General features: G+C 40.3%; 2 protein-coding genes across 2 annotated transcripts in view; both read left to right on the top strand.

The window, feature by feature from the left end:
- ptprja (protein tyrosine phosphatase receptor type Ja) overlaps nt 1–22,822 on the top strand; it is a 37,797-nt gene extending 14,975 nt beyond the window's left edge. Inside the window, exons 4-37 of the mRNA XM_058645464.1 lie at nt 498–755; nt 2,737–2,994; nt 5,060–5,329; nt 5,459–5,722; nt 6,618–6,872; nt 7,334–7,594; nt 7,779–8,039; nt 8,131–8,394; nt 8,507–8,776; nt 9,362–9,622; nt 9,714–9,977; nt 10,090–10,359; nt 11,286–11,546; nt 11,638–11,901; nt 12,407–12,676; nt 12,906–13,166; nt 13,251–13,514; nt 13,691–13,960; nt 14,046–14,318; nt 14,742–14,999; nt 15,168–15,317; nt 15,475–15,676; nt 16,896–17,011; nt 17,114–17,204; nt 17,274–17,318; nt 17,418–17,426; nt 17,493–17,646; nt 17,970–18,060; nt 19,263–19,339; nt 19,534–19,668; nt 19,754–19,870; nt 20,260–20,420; nt 20,530–20,665; nt 21,321–22,822. Of these exons, the coding sequence (XP_058501447.1) occupies nt 498–755; nt 2,737–2,994; nt 5,060–5,329; nt 5,459–5,722; nt 6,618–6,872; nt 7,334–7,594; nt 7,779–8,039; nt 8,131–8,394; nt 8,507–8,776; nt 9,362–9,622; nt 9,714–9,977; nt 10,090–10,359; nt 11,286–11,546; nt 11,638–11,901; nt 12,407–12,676; nt 12,906–13,166; nt 13,251–13,514; nt 13,691–13,960; nt 14,046–14,318; nt 14,742–14,999; nt 15,168–15,317; nt 15,475–15,676; nt 16,896–17,011; nt 17,114–17,204; nt 17,274–17,318; nt 17,418–17,426; nt 17,493–17,646; nt 17,970–18,060; nt 19,263–19,339; nt 19,534–19,668; nt 19,754–19,870; nt 20,260–20,420; nt 20,530–20,665; nt 21,321–21,479 (6,920 nt within the window). The 3' untranslated portion in view covers nt 21,480–22,822. The remainder of the gene's footprint in view (nt 1–497; nt 756–2,736; nt 2,995–5,059; nt 5,330–5,458; nt 5,723–6,617; nt 6,873–7,333; nt 7,595–7,778; nt 8,040–8,130; nt 8,395–8,506; nt 8,777–9,361; nt 9,623–9,713; nt 9,978–10,089; nt 10,360–11,285; nt 11,547–11,637; nt 11,902–12,406; nt 12,677–12,905; nt 13,167–13,250; nt 13,515–13,690; nt 13,961–14,045; nt 14,319–14,741; nt 15,000–15,167; nt 15,318–15,474; nt 15,677–16,895; nt 17,012–17,113; nt 17,205–17,273; nt 17,319–17,417; nt 17,427–17,492; nt 17,647–17,969; nt 18,061–19,262; nt 19,340–19,533; nt 19,669–19,753; nt 19,871–20,259; nt 20,421–20,529; nt 20,666–21,320) is intronic.
- A 1,575-nt stretch (nt 22,823–24,397) lies between these two features.
- The window catches only part of osbpl5 (oxysterol binding protein-like 5), a 37,705-nt gene continuing 37,106 nt past the window's right edge, over nt 24,398–24,996 (top strand). The window contains exon 1 of the mRNA XM_058645690.1: nt 24,398–24,620. The gene's annotated coding sequence lies outside the window, so the exon portion shown is untranslated. The remainder of the gene's footprint in view (nt 24,621–24,996) is intronic.

The following is a 24,996-nucleotide window of genomic DNA, read 5'->3' as shown; positions in this document are numbered from 1 at the left end:
AAAGGACTCAAGTTTCTCACTATACAAGTAAGATGATGAGTAGGATTCTGCTGATCGTGGTGTCTCTGATCTGTTGATGACTTTGTTTTAGTTAATGTCCCTCCCCAACCTCTCACTCACTCACAGAGCCTGCAATGATCAGAAATCCCAGAGTCACTAATGTCACCGTGTCCTCTTTGACTCTGAACTGGAGTGAACCAGTGGGAAACTGGTCCTTCTATAGTGTCCATTGGACAGATGGACATAAGAATGTGTCTGACACACATGTTACCATTAACAACCTGACTGCTGGTGTGGAGTATACAATAAATGTCACAGTCGTGGCTGGAGACAACCAAACAGAAAGTGAAATGACCCATGTTTTTCACTATACAAGTAAGATGATGAGTAGGGTTTTCTGCTGATCGTGGTGTCTGATCTGTTGGCGGCTTTGTCTTGTTTCTTTGGGAGATTTTTGTGTTTTAATCCAATTTTTCCTCTCCTCTCCTCTCCTGTAGAACCAGGTCAAATTGATCAGCCCAATGTGACATCAACAACCTCCTCCATCTCTCTGAACTGGGCTCCGCCTCCTGGTCAGGTGTTTATGTACAGGTTGGAGTGGCACAGTGGAGGAACACCAGTGGCCAGAAACACAACTGACACCTTTGCTGTGCTGTCAGACCTGAACTCTGGCACTGAATACACAATCACAGTCACTGCACTCGCTGCAGATACTGAGACACAAGGAGACCCTCGCACTGTCACCCAGTTCACAAGTAAGCCACATGTTTATTTAACGTTTTTATGTGGACATTTTACTGTATTGTCTTTGATTAGCTATGTATACACCAATCACCTTTTATGCACCATGACAGCAAGTTATACATCTGTTGATAGATACATTTATAAACACCTACATAAGTTATAAATGCATTACAGTGTGTCATCACCATTTATTAATTATCATTATACTAGTACATGTTCATATTGATGACCGATTCAACAAAAACTGACTGTTGGTCAGAGAAAAAGCCATTTATTTACTTTACGAGGAGTTTTCTGGACGATTTCTTGTGATTCAGTTTTACTATTTTCCAACAGACTAAGGGGTTAATTAATTCGTCAATGAAATGATCAGCATGTTAATGAATACATTGGAGCAGTTATTTCCAGTGTTTCCACACCAGCTGTTGTCATAGGCATAATTTTTTTGAGGTTGTCTGTCCATTTTCAACAAAACAAGGAGCTGACTGTGAAAACGATTCTCAGTGGTTTGTTCACTAAACCTTCACTGTGAATGTGAGGCCTGAGTGACAGCCAGTGGAATAGTTGCTCAGTGTACACACAGACTCACTGAGGTATGAAGATGAAGATGAGTAATGTCCCTCCCCAACCTCTCACTCACTCACAGAGCCTGCAATGATCAGAAATCCCAGAGTCACTAATGTCACTGTGTCCTCTTTGTCTCTGAACTGGAGTGAACCAGTGGGAAACTGGTCCTCCTTTCATGTCCATTGGACAGATGGACATAAGAATGTGTCTGACACACATGTTACCATTAACAACCTGACTGCTGGTGTGGAGTATACAATAAGTGTCACAGCAGTGGCAGGTGACGGCCACACTGGTGGACAGAGTGTGAGCTTTTCCCAGTACACAAGTAAGTACAGGTTTGAATGTGGCTCATAACTGGTCTGCTGAGGACACCTGGTGGACAAGACTGTGATGACCATAATCAGGATGAAATTCACATGTTCATATAAGAAAATACCAAGTGTAGAATAGCAAAGACGGATGTTCATGGTATCTCATGGTGATATCCTCAGAGTCTGTGGTTACACTGACTTCTCTGTCAGCTGCAGTGATGTTGTTGAACAGATAATATTGATAATAGATAAATACAAATCTGCATGGAAGCAGCTTGATGATGTTGGTCGAGGCAAAGTGTCTCTTGTTACTATGACTTTAATAGATTTTCAAAGCAGATGCAGGATAAAACTTTTTCTCACAGAGCCTGAAAGAGTCCACTCCCTCAATGTCACTGATATCACAACATCCTCCATGTTGGTGATGTGGACTGAACCACAGGGAAGCCGCTCTTTTTATCGACTGCTGTGGACTGATGGAACAAGAAGTCACAGTGTCGATGTTAATGAAACAATGAAAAATGTCACTGGATTAACGGCTGGAGTGAAGCACAGATTTACTGTCACAGCAGTGGCTGGAGACAACCAAACAGAAAGTGAAATGACTCAAGTTTCTCACTATACAAGTAAGATGATGAGTAGGATTCTGCTGATCGTGGTGTCTCTGATCTGTTGATGACTTTGTTTTAGTTAATGTCCCTCCCCAACCTCTCACTCACTCACAGAGCCTGCAATGATCAGAAATCCCAGAGTCACTAATGTCACCGTGTCCTCTTTGACTCTGAACTGGAGTGAACCAGTGGGAAACTGGTCCTTCTATAGTGTCCATTGGACAGATGGACATAAGAATGTGTCTGACACACATGTTACCATTAACAACCTGACTGCTGGTGTGGAGTATACAATAAATGTCACAGTCGTGGCTGGAGACAACCAAACAGAAAGTGAAATGACCCATGTTTTTCACTATACAAGTAAGATGATGAGTAGGGTTTTCTGCTGATCGTGGTGTCTGATCTGTTGGCGGCTTTGTCTTGTTTCTTTGGGAGATTTTTGTGTTTTAATCCAATTTTTCCTCTCCTCTCCTCTCCTCTCCTCTCCTCTCCTGTAGAACCAGGTCAAATTGATCAGCCCAATGTGACATCAACAACCTCCTCCATCTCTCTGAACTGGGCTCCGCCTCCTGGTCAGGTGTTTATGTACAGGTTGGAGTGGCACAGTGGAGGAACACCAGTGGCCAGAAACACAATTGACACCTTTGCTGTGCTGTCAGACCTGAACTCTGGCACTGAATACACAATCACAGTCACTGCACTCGCTGCAGATACTGAGACACAAGGAGACCCTCGCACTGTCACCCAGTTCACAAGTAAGCCACATGTTTATTTAACGTTTTTATGTGGACATTTTACTGTATGTCTTTGATTAGCTATGTATACACCAATCACCTTTTACGCACCATGACAGCAAGTTATACATCTGTTGATAGATACATTTATAAACACCTACATAAGTTATAAATGCATTACAGTATGTCATCACCATTTATTAATTATCATTATACTAGTACATGTTCATATTGATGACCAATTCAACAAAAACTGACTGTTGGTCAGAGAAAAAGCCATTTATTTACTTTACGGGGAGTTTTCTGGACGATTTCTTGTGATTCAGTTTTACTATTTTCCAACAGACTAAGGGGTTAATTAATTCGTCAATAAAATGATCAGCATGTTAATGAATACATTGGAGAAGTTCTTTCCAGTGTTTCCACACCAGCTGTTGTCATAGGCATAATGTTTTTGAGGTTGTCTGTCCATTTTCAACAAAACAAGGAGCTGACTGTGAAAACGATTCTCAGTGGTTTGTTCACTAAACCTTCACTGTGAATGTGAGGCCTGAGTGACAGCCAGTGGAATAGTTGCTCAGTGTACACACAGACTCACTGAGGTATGAAGATGAAGATGAGTAATGTCCCTCCCCAACCTCTCACTCACTCACAGAGCCTGCAATGATCAGAAATCCCAGAGTCACTAATGTCACTGTGTCCTCTTTGTCTCTGAACTGGAGTGAACCAGTGGGAAACTGGTCCTCCTTTCATGTCCATTGGACAGATGGACATAAGAATGTGTCTGACACACATGTTACCATTAACAACCTGACTGCTGGTGTGGAGTATACAATAAGTGTCACAGCAGTGGCAGGTGACGGCCACACTGGTGGACAGAGTGTGAGCTTTTCCCAGTACACAAGTAAGTACAGGTTTGAATGTGGCTCATAACTGGTCTGCTGAGGACACCTGGTGGACAAGACTGTGATGACCATAATCAGGATGAAATTCACAGGTTCATATAAGAAAATACCAAGTGTAGAATAACAGAGACGGATGTTCAGGTATCTCATGGTGATATCCTCAGAGTCTGTGGTTACATTCACTTCTCTGTCAGCTGCAGTGATGTTGTTGAACAGATAATATTGATAATAGATGAATACAAATCTGCATGGAAGCAGCTTGATGATGTTGGTCGAGGCAAAGTGTCTCTTGTTACTATGACTTTAATAGATTTTCAAAGCAGTTGCAGGATAAAACTTTCTCTCACAGAGCCTGAAAGAGTCCACTCCCTCAATGTCACTGATATCACAACATCCTCCATGTTGGTGATGTGGACTGAACCACAGGGAAGTCGCTCTTTTTATCGACTGCTGTGGACTGATGGGACAAGAAGTCACAGTGTCGATGTAAATGAAACAATGAATAATGTCACTGGATTAACGGCTGGAGTGAAGCACAGATTTACTGTCACAGCAGTGGCTGGAGACAACCAAACAGAAAGTGAAATGACTCACGTTTTTCACTATACAAGTAAGATGATGAGTAGGACTTCTCCTGATCTTTGTTTTGTTTTAATCCATATCCTTTTCTGCAGATAAAAACACCATCACACACCACTTTTTTTGGAAAATGCTGCTTGCTCTACCTTGAAAGTTTAGGATGTGTAGTAACAATTGTGCCTCAATCACAGGACATATTACATGTCTTCTTCTTCTTCTTCTTTTCCTTTTGGCTGCTCCCTTCAGGGGTTGCCACAGCGAATCAACCTCCTCCATCTCACCCTGTTCTCTGTATCCATCTCTCTCACACCAACTAACTTCATGTCCTCTTTCATTACATCCATAAACCTTCTCTTTGGTCTTCCTCTGGACTTCCTGCCTGGCAGTTCCAACCCCAGCATCCTTCTACCAATATACTCACTATCCCTCCTCTGTACATGACCAAACCATCTCATTCTGGCCTCTCTGACCTTATCTCGAGAACATCTAACATGTGCTGTTCCTCTGATTGACTCATTCCTGACAGGACATATTACATGTCATTGTGTGATAAATCGTGATATTCAGTGTGATATCATTTCCGCCATGTGTCTTGTTTCTAGATCCAAACCCTGTATCGAGCGTTGAAGCCTTCCCTGAATCCACCACCTCAGTCAAAGTGAAATGGTCATTCCCACTAGGAGCCCAGCATTATTACCAATATCAGATTAACACCTACAGCACAACAGGAACACTTCTCAATTCAACAAACGTCCAGGATAACAACACTGATGTACTGCACCTGCAGCCAGGAGTTAAATATAATATTAGTGTCAAGACAATAGCAGCGCCAGGAAGCGAATCTACAGAGAAATGGACATACAGTTACACAAGTAAGACCTTAAAGACAAACTGGTGAAGCCTTAACGGGAACAACCATAACAAAACAAAAATAAGAAAGACATTTTCCTTCAGAATCTTTTTTTTTTTTGTATTATGTAACTCTGCTGTATTTACTGCAGTACCTGGAGCAGTGACCAACCTCACAGTGAGTGATGTGAACACAACAGCAATCCAGCTGACCTGGATCAGACCAAGTGACTATAAGACTTCCTACTCCTACCTGCTGGTGGCGTTCCAGAGTGCCACAGAGATTCGGAGGAATCAAACAGAGGGGGAGACATTTACCTTCATCCACCTGACCCCTGGAGAACTGTACACATTTCATGTGTTTACAGATGTGGAGGGGGTCAAGTCTACAGGGCTAAACGTGTCAAGATACACAAGTAAGTTGCTGAAATTTGTGAAAACATTTTTAAGATAGTATTATCACTTCACCTGAGTACTGAAGCAGCTGAAAGGTCAAGTGTAGGGGTGCGCCCATGTTCATTTGCCGTGGGAATAATACATAACTGTGTGTGTTCATAGGTCACATATTCAGGCTTTAAAAATGCAGGTTTCGTCTTCTTATGTGTTGCTAAGTCAAAATTATGATTCATTTTCTATCACATTTTTAGTAGTGATAGAAAGTAGCAATAGTTGTGCAGAAGTCACAAAATAGACTAATAGACAATAGACTAATAGAGCCAAGTGAACTTTGAACTGTGACGTATTTCACAAATCCAATCCAATTCTAAACATTTTGAGTAGTTTTCAATCAATCTATCGTTGTCTATGTTTTGTCTTGCCAAGTATGTTCTGTATATGCTACGTATGTGCTCTCTTTCTCTCTTTTTTTCTCCCTCTCTCTCTCTCTCTCTCTCTCTCACCCGTCCTCCCTCCCTCCCTCCCTCCTCCCTGCTCACTCCCCCTCCCCTTGTCAGTCCACTCCCTGTCCCCCTGTCCGGTCCGGCTGCCCACAACACATAATCATAAAACAAAAGAAAGAAAGAAAAAAAAGCATATAAGAAGTTCTATATTGCACATTCTTATAGCCTCTGTATATACTGAACGTTTAAACATAGTAATGGAAAAAAGCAGCTGAAATGCTCTGTGTTCTAAGGGTAAACCCACAACAGTGTTTCAATAACACAAACTGAGTTCAAAGTGTTTCAAAGGAAACAAAGTGTGCACACAAAAAACAAACAATTTCAGGGCCTAGAATCAGGAGTACTTTACCGTGTTATGGTGACCACCAAAAGTGGTTTGATTAACGCTCTCGGTATTGTATCTGCTCCTCAGTTCCTAACCCACCTGGTCCCATCGCAGTGGAGTCTCAGACTGTCCGGTCCATCAACTTCACCTGGCCAATTCCAGACGACATGAATCATGGTCTTTACAACTTCAGTGTGTCCACCATTCAGGGCTCCTCTCTGATTAAAGACAACTGGTTCCTGTTGGACAATCTTGAGTCTGGAAGCCCCTACAACATCTCTGTTGTTACTGTAGGTGCATGGAACGACAAGAGCACTGCAGTGATGGCAAAGAACTATACAAGTGAGTATGAATCAGGGTTTTGACTGTCAAAAAGGATGGTACTGGTGGCACTTTCAATTTTATTCTGTTTTATTTATTTATTTATTTATTTATTATATTACATTTATTGTTGATGTTTTTGAGTTTTTTTTTTTTTTTTAGTTTATTTGTGTATCATTCAGAATTGTTATCATTGTTACTATATTGGTCCACTTTAGACAGTGACATGTACACTAGAGGCTGATAGGTTCTCAATCAGTAGTATGTACATTTTGCTTAGCATTAAGTAAAACATAAACTAGAAATGTTGAAATCTAAATGTTTAAAAAGCCAACAAAAAACAAAAAGAGAACAAACAGCACCAAGGTACATACAAAATGTGTTTACCAGTCAGTCACAGATGCATGCAAACTATTCTTGACATGTGAAAATGCATCTTGTATTTGTTTGTCCACTGAGTCTCTTTTCATTTGTTTTCTCAGGACCATCTTCTGTAACTAATCTGAGACAGACAGATATCACAACAGATGCAGTGACCTTGTTGTGGGAGCAGCCGCATAGCAAACCTCACTACTCATATGTGGTGCAGTCTTCCAATGTCTCCTCCCATTCCGAAGTAGTAGTTTCAGTCAACACAAGCACAATAACTGGACTCTTGTCTGGGAGCAACTACAGCTTCACAGTCACTACACAGACAACAGATGGCACTCAGGCAGCTCCTGTGACAGTCTTCTTCTTTACACGTGAGGCTACTTCATATCCTCTCACAAATACAGCCTCTCCATTTCATTTTATGTTTATCATTGTTTCCTGAACCTGTGTTGGTAACATTTGTCCTGTGTGAAGTGCAGCTAACTCAGTATGATATGAATTAAGTTTTGTTTTGATATTGCTTTTATTAAAAATTGCACTCTCTTCGTGTTTTAGGGCCTTATGGTGTCGAGCAGCTGAGAATTGAGCGCTTAAACACAACAACCATCCATGTGGTTTGGGGAAAACCAGAGCAGTACAAGAGTGAATATCAGTATCGGGTTCAGACGACAGGCTGTGGCTCCCAAAACAAAACTGTCCGAGAAGAAGCTGCCCAGATCTCAGAGCTCACTCCTGGGACAAACTGCACCCTCTGTGTTTTTGTCATTGCAGTGAATGGCATTGAAGGGGATGCTAACTGCGTCTTGCAGCAAACTCGTAAGATTCTCTCCTGTCATTTCTCTTAGTGTATTTCACATTGACAAGGTGATTAATCAGCTGTGATCTTTCCTTCTCTACACATGAACAGATCCTGAGTCAGTACAAACCAGTATCTCCAGCCAGGGCTCCAACAGTTCAGTCCTGGTGTCATGGAGCAGACCTGCTGGGAAAGTGGATTTTTTTAAGGTTTATCTAAACAGCACTCTTCCAAATTTAATGGAGCAACCTCTGAACTCGACCAGTACATCCTTTGTGTTTGAAGGTCTGTCTGCAGGGACACTTTACACGGCCAGGGTAATCACACATAGTGGACCTTTTAATGTATCATCAGGATTCATCACCAATGCAACGTGTGAGTATGACACATTTATTACATTTCACTTTGCAGTTTTCAATGATGTCATATTCAAAAATGTAAATGATGTGGCTCTTGACATGAATATGTTTCACTTTCACCCCCACAGTCCCTAACCCTCCTGGGTCGATTGAGGTCCTGACAAAGACGACCGGTACCATTGAACTTAGATGGGAGGAGGCTCCTCTGATGACAGGTGCATCATTCTCCTACAAACTGACTCACACACCATCCCAGGGAAATGGATCTGTCAGTACCACCAACACCACTCACACTTTCAACTCCCTGATGTCTGGGACGTCCTACAACATCTCCATTGTAACAGTGGGTGTCATGGATTTTGAGAGTGAGGAGGTTCACATCTACATGGTTACGACAAGTAAGGATTATATTCTTCAGACGCACGCGCTCCTCTTTGACCATCAATATCTGCAGTAATGTTGACCTCTCACAAATATATTTCTTATAATCAGGACCATGAATTAAATAAGCAAAACAACTGAAACATTTATCCTGAGGAAAGTGCTTTAAATTATAACACCCTGCAATACAGCACAGTAACAATATGGTAATAATATTGTAATACTTTTTCATTATGGAAGTAATAATACGGTATTACCGTAATAATTCTATTGTTATCACTAAATAGTGGCTTTGTAACAAACAGTTAAGTAAGTGGGAAATAAGAGAGAATGGATTTCAACTTTCTGATATGGTAATTATCAGTTTTGACTAAACAAATTATCTGAAGGTATTAGACCAATGGTAGCTGATAGTAACTCTCCTTAGCAAGATATTACTTAGATATTGCAAATACAAATAAGATGGTATTACCATAACACTACCTCCTTATTATAAAATCAATACCATGTTGTTACTGAACTATAAGGTAAAATATTACCAGAATATAAAATAGCTCTTTATTGCGTTATTTTACCTAACACTCTCTAATCCCTGTTCTTAGGGCCTTATAGTGTCGAGCAGCTGAGAGTTGAGCGCTTAAACACAACAACCATCCATGTGGTTTGGAGACAACCAGAGCAGTACAAGAGTGAATATCAATATCGGGTTCAGACGACAGGCTGTGGCTCCCAAAACAAAACTGTCAGAGAAGAAGCTGCCCAGATCTCAGAGCTCACTCCTGGGACAAACTGCACCCTCTGTGTTTTTGTCATTGCAGTGAATGGCATTGAAGGGGATGCTAACTGCGTCTCGCAGCACACTCGTAAGATTCTCTCCTGTCATTTCTCTTAGTGTATTTCACATTGACAAGGTGATTAATCAGCTTTGATCTTTCCTTCTCTACACATGAACAGATCCTGAGTCAGTACAAACCAGTATCTCCAGCCTGGGCTCCAACAGTTCAGTCCTGGTGTCATGGAGCAGACCTGCTGGGAATGTGGATTTTTTTAAGGTTTATCTAAACGGCACTCTTCCGAATTTAATGGAGCAACTTCTGAACTCGACCAGTACCTCCTTTCTGTTTGAAGGTCTGTCTGCAGGGACACTTTACACGGCCAGGGTAATCACACATAGTGGACCCTTTAATGTATCATCAGGATTCATCACCAATGCAACGTGTGAGTATGACACATTTATTACATTTCACTTTGCAGTTCTCAATGGTGTCATATTCAAAAATGTAAATGATGTGGCTCTTGACATGAATATGTTTCACTTTCACCCCCACAGTCCCTAACCCTCCTGGGTCGATTGAGGTCCTGACAAAGGCGACCAGTACCATTGAAATTAGATGGGAGGAGGCTCCTCTGATGACAGGTGCATCATTCTCCTACAAACTGACTCACACACCATCCCAGGGAAATGGATCTGTCAGTACCACCAACACCACTCACACTTTCAACTCCCTGATATCTGGGACGTCCTACAACATCTCCATTGTAACAGTGGGTGTCATGGATTTTGAGAGTGAGGAGGTTCACATCTACATGGTTACGACAAGTAAGGATTATATTCTTCAGACGCACAAGCTCCTCTTTGACCATCAATATCTGCAGTAATGTTGACCTCTCACAAATATATTTCTTATAATCAGGACCATGAATTAAATAGACAAACCAACTTAGACATTGATGCTGAGGGAAGTGCATTACATTATAACACTCTGCAATACAGCACAGTAACACTATGGTAATAGTATGGTAATACTTTTGTATTACCAATAATATGGTATTACCATAGTTTTTCTATTGTTATCGCTAAATAGTGGCTTTGTAACAAACAGTTATGTAAGTGGGAAATAAGAGAAAATGGATTTCAACTTTCTGATATGGTAATTGTCAGTTTTGACTTGGAAAACATATGTGAAGGTATTAGACCGATGGTAGCTGATAGTAACTCTTATTATCAACACATTATTTAGATATGGCTTTGGAAATGACTGTAATTATGATATTTATAGTTTATATCACTCTTCTCATGTTAAAGATCAAAAGTAAAAGACATAAAAACAATGAAATGGAAACAATAATAAAATGAAAAAAGAATAAAGTCATTTAAACATGAGTTCAATCAACCATAAGAAATGATCTGTAAAATGCACAATGATAAATTAAATTTTGATTTAAAGGAAACTATTGACTCCACCTGTTGTATTACCTCCGGCAGGGAAATCTCGAGTCTCTGTGCTCTGACTTTAAAAGCTCTTTCCACAGTGGCAATATTATCTCCTCATTACCACACTATTACTATTTTTTATGAAGAAGCAGGCAATTGCACTTCAAATAAGACGGTATTACCATAATTATACCTCCTTATAATAAAATCAATACCCAGTTGTTACTGTACTGTAAGGTAAAATATTAGAAGAATATAAATTGATATTTATTGCTTTATTTTACATAACACTCTCTATTTCCTCTTCTTAGGGCCTTATAGTGTCGAGCAGCTGAGAGTTGAGCGCTTGAACACAACAACCATCCATGTGGTTTGGAGACAACCAGAGCAGTACAAGAGTGAATATCAATATCGGGTTCAGACGACAGGCTGTGGCTCCCAAAACAAAACTGTCAGAGAAGAAGCTGCCCAGATCTCAGAGCTCACTCCTGGGACAAACTGCACCCTCTGTGTTTTTGTCATTGCAGTGAATGGCATTGAAGGGGATGCTAACTGCGTCTCGCAGCACACTCGTAAGATTCTCTCCTGTCATTTCTCTTAGTGTATTTCACATTGACAAGGTGATTAATCAGCTTTGATCTTTCCTTCTTTACACATGAACAGAGCCTGAGTCAGTCCAACCCAGTATCTCCAGCCAGGGCTCCAACAGTTCAGTCCTCGTGTCATGGAGCAGACCTGCTGGGAATGTGGATTTTTTTAAGGTTTATCTAAACAGCACTCTTTCGAATTTAAGGGAGCAACTTCAGAACTCGACCAGTACCTCCTTTCTGTTTGAAGGTCTGTCTGCAGGGACACTTTACACGGCCAGGGTAATCACACATAGTGGACCCTTTAATGTATCATCAGGATTCATCACCAATGCAACGTGTGAGTATGAGACATTCATTACATTTCATTTTGCAGTTCTCAATGGTGTCATATTCAAAAATGCAATGCATCACAGTTGTGTTTTTTTTCCATTTCGCCAATTCATTATTACTTATAATTAACATAATTGATATTAGTTTGTCACGTTCATTTCATTTCAGTTATGTTGGTTGTGAGCAGAGCTGATGCTCAAAATGTGTATGGTGCTTTTCAAGGACATGATGCACAATGGCATGATTCATGGTCACTTCTCTTGTAGTATCAAGCAGATGCTTTGTGCACTCCTGTGTGGAGGGACAACAGCATGTATAAACAATGTTATATTTCATAAATTAATGTACACTGGTTAATAAGTCATGTCACTTAAGTCTCAGTCTAATTGTGACAAGAATAAAAACTGTAAGAGCTAAATAAATACATTAGATCTCGTACAATGACTGTTGGATGTTGTTGTTGACCGCTGTTGTTGGATGTGACTCTTGAGATGACACTTTCACCCCCACAGTCCCTAACCCTCCTGGGTCGATTGAGGTCCTGACAAAGACGACCGGTACCATTGAAATTAGATGGGAGGAGGCTCCTCTGATGACAGGTACATCATTCTTCTACAAACTGACTCACACACCATCCCAGGGAAATGGATCTGTCAGTACCACCGACACCACTCACACTTTCAACTCCCTGATCTCTGGGACGTCCTACAACATCTCCATTGTAACCGTGGGTGTCATGGATTTTGAGAGTGAGGAGGTTCACATCTACATGGTTACGACAAGTAAGGATTTTATTTCTGTGACAGGGCAATGAGCAAACACACAAACACTCTCCTCTTTGACCTTTATTATCTGGAGTAACATTTACATTTCACAAATATATTTCAAACATTTATAACCCTAAAATATAAACCTATGTGCTACAGGAAGTGCAGCTAATGAATCAGAATATGAAAATAAATTGTGCGTATTCCTGTTCAAAGTAACATCCTCTCTGTTCCCTTTTTGAAGGACCGTATAGTGTTCAGAGCTTGAGGGCTCACACCTTAAACACAACAGCTGTTCATCTATTTTGGATGGAACCACTGGAGCCCAAGGATGAATATAAATATCGGGTTCAGACGACAGGCTGTGGTTCCGGAAACAAAACTGTCACACAAGAAGCGGCACAGATGTCAGAGCTCACTCCTGGGACAGAATGCACTTTCTGTGTTTTTGTCATCGCAGTGAATGGCATTGAAGGGGACGGAAACTGCATGTCGCAGTACACCAGTAAGATTCTCACCTGTCATTTCTCTTAGTGTATCACTGGGTTTTCTCAAAGTGGTCTAACTTTCCTTCTCTACACATGAACAGAGCCTGAGTCAGTCCAACCCAGTATCTCCAGCCAGGGCTCCAACAGTTCAGTCCTGGTGTCATGGAGCAGACCTGCTGGGAATGTGGATTTTTTTAAGGTTTATCTAAACAGCACTCTTTCGAATTTAACGGAGCAACTTCTAAATCCGACCAGTACCTTCTCTGAATTTGAAGGTCTGTCTGCAGGAACACTTTACACGGCCAGGGTAATCACACATAGTGGACCCTTTAATGTATCATCAGGATTCATCACCAATGCAACGTGTGAGTTTGACACATTTAACATGTTGTTGATGGTGCTTTCAGTGACATGATGCATCACACAGATGCTTTGGCTTGATTTTGAAGATGCTTAATATGTGAAAACCCATTTGGTTTCATTAATGAAAAGATATAATGAAAAGATATAATTAATTGACAGTAACACTTCACCCCCACAGTCCCTAACCCTCCTGGGTCGATTGAGGTCCTGACAAAGACGGCCAGTACCATTGAAATTAGATGGGAGGAGGCTCCTCTGATGACAGGTGTATCATTCTTCTACAAACTGACTCACACACCATCCCAGGGAAATGGATCTGTCACTACCACCAACACCACTCACACTTTTCACTCCCTGATCTCTGGGGTGTATTACAACATCTCCATTATAACAGTGGGTGTAATGGATTTTCAGAGCAAGGAGGTACATCTCTACATGGTTAATACAAGTAAGGATTTTAAAGTTCTCTCTTCTTTGACCTTTACTGTCTTAGTGGTGATAACAAATCTTTTAACATCTCTTTAAACAATCAGGCAGACTAGATGTGGGGTCGGTTGTGGCCCGAATGACACAAGAAGACAAAATCACCGTCAAGTGGGAAAAACCTGGCGATTACCAGGGAGGATACCATTACATTTTGACTTGGCACAGTGAAGCTGGGCTCAGAAATATCAGAAATATTACAACAATGCAAACTGAGTATACCATCGATGACCTGGATCCTGGCAGCCAATATTACTATAGCGTCACCCCAGACATCGTTATGGGAAGCTATGGTGTCACAACACGGAATTCCAGCTGCACAAGTATGATCACTGTCACTTGATTCTTTTCGTACACTGATACCAGAGTTTCATATGATTGTCATCCAACTGCATGTGTGTGAAAAATTAAAAAAGTGCTTTTTCTAGGTGTGGAAATACAGGCATTCTAGTTATGATATAATTATAACTGATAAAGTTTTAGTAACAATTGAGAACCTTTTATTTTTTGTTGATTAATTAATAACTCCTTGGAATTGCAATTGTCATGCGATATAAAGGTACCAAAATAGTTTTTTGTTAAAAGAGATTTAATAAAATTGGTATCTAAAAATGTCTTCATATTGACACCATATTTAATTTTCTTAAATTACCCAGCCTTACAGTCTACATTTGGCTACATGCATTACATACAATTAAATATCAGTGTAAAATGTATTCTCAAACTTAATTCTATTGATGATGCAGATGCAGCCCAAGTGAAAAACCTTACATGTGAAGGTCCAAACAAACCAAAGGCGGAAATCATCCTGTCCTGGACCAAACCCAGGGGTAGAAACTCTGGATTCCAGGTCACTGTGAACAATAGCAAGACCACAATCTCCTTTCTCAATACTACTGTGTCCAATCTTCGCCACCATACTAAATACAATCTAACTGTAGTGACTCTGAGCTGTGGACAGCCCAGCACACCTGTGTCTCAAGACTGTTCGACAGGCATTACAGGTGGGACATGATGCATTGTGGACATAATGATCACATTATCTTAGACGGCAAATGCCAGAAACACATGGAAATATGTTCTGTGTTTGTGACACACAAATACTAATCCTTCAGAATGTTGGTGCATTTCCTTTGGTTTTATGTGACCTTTTTTTTGGTAATTTTTCAAAGATCCACCCATTCCACCTCACTATGAGACACTGGTGGATGTTGTTAAAACGGAACACAAAAGGTTCTCCATTGAGATTAACAGAGAGCTGCTGGATAACAACAATGGACCAGTCACACATGTTGGGGTGCTGATGACCAAAAACCCTGCAGGTGGGTTTCTTTCAGTTGTGCACAACTTATAAACTGTCCTGGGGATTAATGAATGAATTCCTATATTCCAAATAGTCTGTGTTTCATGTGGTTTAATTACAAGATGGTTTCCCATCAAAAGTTTTTTACCATTTACCCTTAATTTATGTCCTTTCAGATAACACTTCTGACTTGAGAACATACTTGGGGAACACGTATGATCAATGGAAGGCAGAACAGACTCCAGTCTACCTGGCAACAGTGACTGAGATCAACCCCCAGCTCCGCAGTATACAGGACCAATTGAGCATAGAAGTTGGAGATGAAATTGAATGGGAGGGCTACACCAATGGACCTCTTGATAGCAGTAGAATATACCAGTAAGAATTAAATAAAAAAGACCCAGTGTATAACATAGTCATTTCTCAATGACAAAATATCCCTCTTATTTTTAGCTGTAGTTTTGTTACAATGTAATGTTTTACATTTGTTTTTTCTTGTATTTATCAGATCTAAGTTCAGGTAAAAAAAAGTATAATGTGTGATGTAAATTAAGAGACACTCCTGCACTGGCTTACATGCAGTGATGAATTGCACATAATAACTGGTGTTGGTAGGGCATGTGGCAGTAAAAGGTGGGATAAAGATTTTCTATTCATATCACTATTCATAAAAGATGATATCTATTCATAAAAGCCTTAGATAGATCTTTTCTTACAAATGGTGTAACACTGTCATCATCATCAAGCAAGACCCAAACTAACAGCTGAGTCTGCAGATGACTTTGTTACTATGGTGTAGACCCATTTATACGTCCACACAACACTTTTCAGGTGGTTTGGTGTTGTGATTGTCCACTCAGGACAGTTTAGTGTCTGTGTCCTCCACTCTCACCACAAAACATCACTGTTGTCATCATCTTCTGATGAGCAAGCAGGGCTTGGATGCAGGCTAAATTGTGCTCACAGCACCCTCTGCTGGCCCACTTTGTAAATGACTTCAATCTGCCTGAGGGTTTCTAGACTGGATATTTAGAACTTTACATTACATTACATGTCATTTAGCCAACACTTTTATCCAAAGCGACTTACAAGGGAATTGAGTACAACCTGCCAGGGGTGGAGTTGAACTTGCGACCATGAAGTCTTTTGCACACAGGGTACCGGTCTTAACCACTGAGCCTTTTTTTTAATGATGCAGCTGGTTGGAGAAATACAAATTTGGTACATATTGCAGCAGTAGTTCTGTTAAAATCCCTTTCAAAACCAAACAAAAAACTGGAAAGTGAAATATCTCTTAATGAGTCAATATTGAATGGAATTGGAAATCAAATTAAACGGGGACCTTTTCAATCAGAATCGTATCGATTTAGGAAATCAGTAGCATTATCCCGCCCCAGTTCTGTGGACTGTGTTACATGTGGATCACTACTTTATCATCAAATATATTGTTTTTGTTCTTCTTCACTGGTGTGATAATGAAACATGTACTACATCTATAAACTAAAGAAATACACAGCTTTAGTAGCCCTTTATCAAAATTTAAAGAAAGTCAAAGTATAAGAGATAAAATCTGAATTTTAAATGTGTCATCCTGCAGATATGCCATTGTGTTGTTCACCAGTCTGAATTTGCAAAACCGCCTTGTGAATTACCAAGAGTCCCTGGTCTCAATCACAAACTTCTATCCTGCTGTTACACTCCCATCAAACCCAGGTATCATTACAGACCCATGTTTTTTCTCTCTCCATGGAACACTGACACTCTACAAGGCAGCACTCTTTCATTTTCTCTCTGCTTTAATCTTTGTCCACGTAGCAGCTGTCACTGCCATCGCTGTCGGAGTAACCATGGGTATTTTTTCTGTGTTGTTCATCATCCTCGTTGGCTTCATTATCTACTGGAAAAGGTTTGTTATCACAAATGAAGTTGGTGTGTACAGGAGTAAAGTGTAACCTCAACTTTTTATGTGCTGTAGGATGTACAAGAAGGAAACACCAGAGATCGAGTTTCAGTCCATGAGGTATGTTTTATTTTTAACAGAACATCTTAGAATTAAAGTGAAATTAAAAAAAGGAATCGTTGCTGTTAGTTAATGCTGCTTTTTCTCATTTCTTTCCAGATCCAAAGCGTAAGTATGAATGACTAATACAGTGATCTATTAAACGTTAAGCAGTGTTACTGGAACAGGCTGAACTGTACCTAAGTGCTTTTCTGAACAAAACTCATCTGCCATCTTCCCTCCTGGTGGTCGTCTGAGCAGAAGTATATCTGTGAGGATCGAGGACTATGAGGCCTACTTCAGGAAGCAGAAAGCAGACTCCAACTGTGGCTTTGCAGAAGAGTTTGAGGTGAAATATTGATGTAATATTCTACAAATCCTTATGAAGGAATAAATCTGTTCATAACAGTCAGTTATCAATGTGATCAATATCAAAGAATGTATTATCCACTTTAATCAAGATCCTTTTTTGTCATTTAGTAATTAATTAATATGTGCTCATAACATCATATTAACGTCTGGCTCCAAGTGCATTTTTGGCCAAAAAGCTATTGTACATGACAGCAATTATACACCTAAATAACATTAAGCTGATTTTTTAAGGTTTTGCAAATGCACCAGATTGTGGATTTACATTTTACCTTTCATTTATTTTCTTTTTTGCCCTTAAAGGACCTGAAGCTTGTTGGCACAAGTCAGTCGAGAATAAGTGCTCTGACCCTGGAGAACAAGGCTAAGAACCGCTACAACAATGTGCTTCCATGTGAGTCACCTTCAAAAATCCACTTCTATTGATTTTAACACTTCTCGCCTTTTTAAACCATATCATCACATGTCATTATATGTCTACTACATTATCCTTGTTTTTTTTGAACATTTAATCATTCATCTTTTAGATCAATTGCAGTGTATATAAATTAAAGGTCCAGTCTGCAACATTAGATGGATTTATTGGCAAAAAATTTTAATATACTACCCAAAGGTATATGTTTGAAAAGGATCAAATTACTTTAAAAACTAGAGATGGAAACTTTGCTGACAGCTGCCTGAGCTGAAGCCAATCTGGCATGCTGCACTGAAGTGCCATACATGAGAAGTTGAAAAGATGTTTGCCATAACGCACATTTTCTCTGGTAATTATTTATCTGCTTAATCACAACACATTTGGTATCAAAGTGATCTCTTTTTTTGTAATTTAATAATAATGGTAAACTTTATTTGCATACCACCTTTCGTACAAGGATTGCAGATCAAAGTGCTTCACAATAAAAGAAAAATAAAATTAAAAAGCAAATACAACAATAAAAGTCTAAAGTCAAAGAGTAGAAAACCCTGTTCTAACTTTAAAGTGAAACAAAAGATGCAAATAAAACAGTAATATACAACACAGGGTGGAATGAAATAGGAAATGTCTAGAGTCAAGAGGTTAAAACCATGTTTTAACTTAAAAATAAACTAAAATTGCAGGAGCTAGATGAAGGCTAGGGTAAAAAGATAAGTTTTAAGTCTTCATTTAAAAATATCTAGAGAGATGGCTTCCCTGATATGTAAGGGTGTGTTCCAAAGTTTAGAGGCGTAAGTAACAAAGGCGACATCCCCAATTTAACAATGGAGTTGGCAATGTAGCTTGGTCCTAGCCCATGAAGTTCTTTGTATACAAGGAGGAGGAGGAGCTTAAAGTCAACTCTAAATGTTACAGAGAGCCAGTGTAGGGCTGCTAAGACTGGACTATTATGCTCTCTCTTCCTGGTTCTGTTTAATAAACGAGAAGGAAGAACAACATGCTTTCTGGCATGCGAAGGCCATAGTGTTTCCTTGACACTCTTGGGAAAGGGAGGGGTGAGCTGAGGAGTCTGTGGTCTCTCCTTTATATGTCACTAATTCCTCACATTGCAGGAAAGAGAGCATCAGTGCAGCCACCTTCCATTTTCTTTTCATTCCATTTGCTCTTTTCTTAACTCCTAGATGACTGTTCTAGGGTGAAACTCTCTATTATCCATGGAAGTCCATTTGACGACTACATCAATGCTAACTACATGCCGGTGCGTACTCACACTTGTTTCGGCTGCTCTCTGCTTCGGTCTTTGCTTCAGTATCAGTGAACATCTTGCTGAACCACATCACTACTTATTCGCTTGCTTAACACCACACCATGTCCATCCATGTTGAATCTTAGGGAAGACTGAACAGGATTTGTGTTTGTGTTCTGTGGTTTGGCTGTTGTTTTATGTGGCAGGGTTTCAACTCCAGGAAGGAGTTCATAGCAGCTCAGGGTCCTCTGCCTGCCACAGTCGGGGATTTCTGGAGGATGATATGGGAGAAGAACGTACAGACCCTGGTCATGCTGACACGCTGTAATGAACAGGGACGAGTAAGTGCAAACACAAACATCACATCCAGCAGCCACAGCACTCTTCATGCACATGGACGTCTCAAATGGCCTCTCCTTCTCCTAGGTAAAATGTGAGCAGTACTGGGGTCCTGGCACCAAGCACTTTGAAAACATCACTGTGACAACAACCTCTGACATACCACTTGAAGACTGGACCATCAGGGAATTTGAAGTTAAAAACGTAAGTGGTAGGATCTTACACACACAGAGTTGGAACAACACACATGCGGCATCTGTTGTGCACGTATACATCATCTTCAATGGAGAGACAGGCATCAGCCAAATTAGAGGGACGTGGTCAGGATGCTCATCTGTTGCGATGCACCTGCTGGTGATTAGTGTAGTTAGTTGAATTAATTCAGTCAGTGAAGCTGCAGCAACTTCACTCATCTCAGCTGTTTTGGTTGCTCAGAAATGACAGATGTGACAGAAGTGCAAAAAAACCCAAAAACACATCTGGCTCCTTATATGCGAAAAAGAAGTCCCACACTGTGCATCAATAAAATGTGTCACCTATCAGTGTTCATTCATCCCAAATTGTGAATGAGTTGTGTGTTGTTCAATCTCCAGGTGAAAACTATGGAGACCCGCTCAGTGAGACAGTTCCACTTCACAGCATGGCCAGATCATGGCGTACCAGAAACCACCGAGCTCCTCATCGGCTTCAGACATCTGGTCAGAGAACACATGGACCAATACTCCAAACACTCGCCCACTGTGGTCCACTGCAGGTCTGACTGAACACACACAGAAACACACTCCTGCTTTTAGTCCCATGCGACAATTACATAAATCGGCTGATATTTTCTCTTCTCTCTCATCCACCTCGTCTACACTCAGTGCTGGTGTTGGACGCACAGGCACCTTCATAGCCATAGACACTCTGATCTTCCAGATTGAGAGGGAAAATGCTGTGGACATCTTCGGCACCGTCCATGAGCTGCGTATGCACCGGACCCTTATGGTGCAGACGGAGGTATGACACTGTCACATTAATTGTCTTTTTCTTACATACATGTTATACACATACACTGTAGATCAGTGGTGTCAAACATACAGCCCGCGGGCCAGAACCGGCCCACCAGAAGGAATTTGTGTAAACTACTGTTAGATGCTGCTGTAAGAATGCTGCGGCCCCTTTGAGAGCCAGGCAAGTGTACGTGCAGGGAGAGAGTGAGCAAGCGGCACTGTGTATGTGTGTGTGAAGAGAGAGAAGCCGGTGTAGCCAGAGTTAGCGTTAGTCACTATGAAGTGGGGTAAATATGTGTTGCGTTCCAAGCCTGTTGAGAGAAATATACATAATTATTATGTTAAATATTGAGATTTTAGACATTTCCCTGGTAATTATTGGAGATTAACCCACGTTTTTAGGTTTGTTAAGTAGTTTTAACTGATCTACAGTTCAGCATTGTTTGGCTTGATTCTTGTGTTTCGTCTCTTCCTGTGACGGCACTCTGACCAATCAGTGGCTAGTGCATAGTATCGCCTCAGCTCACTCAGAACCTCGACAGAGTCGAGCCGGTGGAAACATGCCATAAGTCTCACCTTGCAAATCAGAAAACTATGTTCACATTTTATCCGTCCATGGTTGTACATGTCATGACATTTTGTGTATTTTGCTGTTTTGACAGGATCAGTATGTGTTCTTAAACCAGTGTGCCATGGACCTCATCAAGTCAAGAACTGGAACCAATGTGGATCTAATCTACCAAAATGCCGCTGCATTCCCCATTTATGAGAACATAGACCCCAAAAAAGGTCATAACAAAAACGGGTACAACAATAATTAGGCCTCCAAAACTGCTCAGGTCGTCTACTTCCTCCTGTGCTCTTTGCACAAAACTGAGCAAACATTTGTAAAGGGATTGCTTTTAATAGATTTAGCTGTATTTATTTTTGTACACCTGTCTTTATGGACCTTGTAACTTTCTGGATTCAAACGTGCCATTTCTATTGTATTTATTTCTTTAATATATTGAATGTTGGATGAAGAAGAGAATTGTATGTGGAGACGATCACTGTACAAAGACTTGTGGTTTATTTGTAAACTTCTGTCTTAGATTCTTTCCCATAAGTAAATACTTTTGTTTTGCTCAGTTGTAATTTATTTCCTTTTGCTTACTACTGTATGTGATTTACTGTTGATTACGTTTTTCAGCTCAGGTAATATGTTGGATGCATGCAAAGGCATATTACAATCCGAGTGGCTATGTGAAGGAATGCTGGCATAAATACTGTGTACCTTTTTAAAAACATGTGCACTTAAATACCACTAGGTGGCATTCTTCTATTTTGTTTTTGGAAAGAAATAATCCAAAAGAAAATCATGAACTGTTTTACCTCCTTATGGGGCCCTTAAAATGTGTTTTTTTTCTTCTTCGGTTTATCATAGTTTGTTGACATTTGTCAGATTGTACAGCATTTTTTTGCACATTTAAACCAATTTGAACTGTGCAATGACTGTTAATGGAACGTTAGTTGTTAATTGCTGAAGAATACTTTATATGTGTGTGCACACTGTAGCAAATAATGCACTGGATGCATTTGTCTCCATATACTGTCCACTTTTTTTTTTTAATGTGATACTATTCTCTTATGAGTATCCTCAACTATTTTAGCTCATGCATCGGATTCGTCTTAACCTTATCATTTTCAGTTGCAAGAAAAAGCTCAGGAAGTCAACAGTGGACATTTTATTTTGAAATGTAGATAATCCATTGTGCATCAGTGTGTAGTCTGATGAAGCCAAAGGTCACATTCATTATTGTCAATTTTTTTTTTTATTACATTATAAATGTATAATAGAAACAGAGACACTTCCTGTGATATTGATATCACCAGAGGAGCAGAAACATTATGTTCTGCTTCCAAAGGGTCTAACTTTTCTAAGGTAACTGATATGTCCAGTTGTCCAGACGCCTTTTTTTTGGAACTCCTCTTTTATTTGTTTTATATCGTAATGTACTTTGTAACATTTAAAAGCACATTTTGAATTTAAGGCATTTATTTTAACTTTGTATTTGATATGCTTTATAAGATGCTTGCTGGTACAATGCAAAAGAAATGCAATCTGAGTAAGGTTTTTAATATTTGAATATCTGTCTGTCAAACAAAATGGCATTAAAGATGTTTTACACCACATATGTCTTTGCCTATGAAGTGTATCATCTATATAATTACATGTCATTAATACTAGTTGAACACAATTGAGATTTTTACTGCGAGCATACGCTGGTTATTGTTTCTCTCAGGCCGACGCCGCTGAAAACAGAACTGTGTCGTGCCACCACACGTGACACCGATCATTTCATTATGCAAATTGTTTCATAATTGTTCCATCAAACAGGAATGGTCAAAAGGAGCAAAGCAGCTGCGTGTGCTGCAGGGGAGGATTGAGTTGGCACTCCACTGCATTATTCAGAGCAATGCAGGTACCTAAGTGCACCCTCAAAGGATGAATAAATGATGCCATATCTGTTTATTTCATGAGAAAATAAGTTCTTACATATAGAGTGTCTTGACTCCATTTTACAGCTCAGATCAGGCCCGTACACCGCAATACTATAATGTTTTCAAATCAAATGTATTTGCACCGTTCAGGAGGCTCCTCGCTAAAAGGTGGTGATATTTATTTATCACCACATTTCCAACAGCTTGTGCCGTTCCTTCCCTTTCCCCACTTTTAACCCCACACCCTCCACCTCCACGTCCTCATTATCCTTATTCCACGTCTCTCAGATCCACCAGTTAGAGCTAAAATAGATTTGGCATTTGAATGTCCCCTTCTCATTTCCTGTGCTGTGATTTTTGCAGTAGAAAAGTACACGGAGAACCGAACTGCATGATGACAGCAATCCAACCTGCAAGTAGGAAATTAAATTAAAATAGGACAATAACTAGGTGATCCAAATTTAATATGTCCCAGTAAATCCATCACGATGGATTACGACATGTTTCGGCTTCCGAATGAAGTGGCACATTTTCTGGCAGCAGTCTCTCAAAATGATAATTTGTCACAAAGGTGGCCCTCATAACTGCAAAACACCAAAACACATCATCCTTTTAAAACAGGTAAGTGTGGTCCATACAGACTACACAATCACACACACACACACATTTTCAATTTTCAAAATTGTGCAGTGGTACTTTTGATTAAACTCAGCATAAAGTATAATAAGGGCTGGGTGTACACTATAGTAAGGGCTGGGTGTAATGAGCGAAAAAGTTATCATAATAAAAAAAGTGTTCAATATTATGACATTAATAGTTATTTAAGACAAATGTGAGACAAGACTGAGTTTTGCTTCTGTGTGAAAGTTAAGGAGACTAGATACTGTAACTGTGTTTTGTTTTTTTAAACTTCTCTATTCACAGAAACCAACAAGTGCTTGTTAAACAGAGAAACATTTCACACATCTAAAGGGAAAACAATCACTGCAATTGTATGTTTTGCCTCAAAGGGTGTTTGCACAATTCATAAAGAAAACATTATATCAACATATGATATTGAACCAATAATTGCCCAGCCTTAACTGTAGGCACTGATGTGTACTGTAATACACAGTAGGTGGTTAAGTACTTTATGATTTTATTATTATTACAGTGTTAAAGAGGTGCAGTTGTACTGTATGTGTCATGCAGCAGGTGTTATGTGCCACTGCGGCCACAGGTGTCGCCAGACCTCACGTTGTGGAAACCACAGTCTGGCAGCACAAGCAGGAGTCTGATGATCCACAGCAGCAGCAACAGCAGGAGGGTCCAGTTCACTCCACACTCTCCATGTTGAAACAGAGCAACTTCTCCTCCGGCGCACTCTCACCGTCTGCCACAGCCCGACTCCTGCTCCCCGCAGTGCCGCTATCTCCCTCAGCCCTGTGCCATGACGCTGAGCAGGGAAACGACTGCGTGAGCGCCGCCACGGTCGACACAGAGTGAGTTCACGTCTAACCGCTGTCCTGCTACACCATGCCAACAAGACAACTTCGTGTTTTCAGCGACGCTTACCAGCGTTTCTTCAACTAACCACCGTTTAATATGCCAACTTATGTCTGCTAGCTTGAGTAGCATTGACTAAGAATATGGAGGGTGTGTATTTTTGGGCTCAGAAACGAGGCGTCAGTAGTTGTGTGGACATCGTAACAACGCAGTGTACGGAGGAATGTGGTCAGTGGTCGTAGTAACGTTATCTGTCTGGCTGGCTGGGCAAGATGAGGTGGCTAGCTAGTAATGTTAGCCACCTCATCTCCACATTAGCGGAGCACACATGCGGCTGCGGTTTGGCTGTCACTTGTTTGTGTGGATATAACC

Source organism: Solea solea, chromosome 12 (assembly GCF_958295425.1).
Source record: "Solea solea chromosome 12, fSolSol10.1, whole genome shotgun sequence".
NCBI lineage: Eukaryota > Metazoa > Chordata > Actinopteri > Pleuronectiformes > Soleidae > Solea > Solea solea.
The sequence above is the reverse complement of the archived record's forward strand: the minus strand, read 5'-3'. Positions and strand labels throughout refer to the sequence as shown.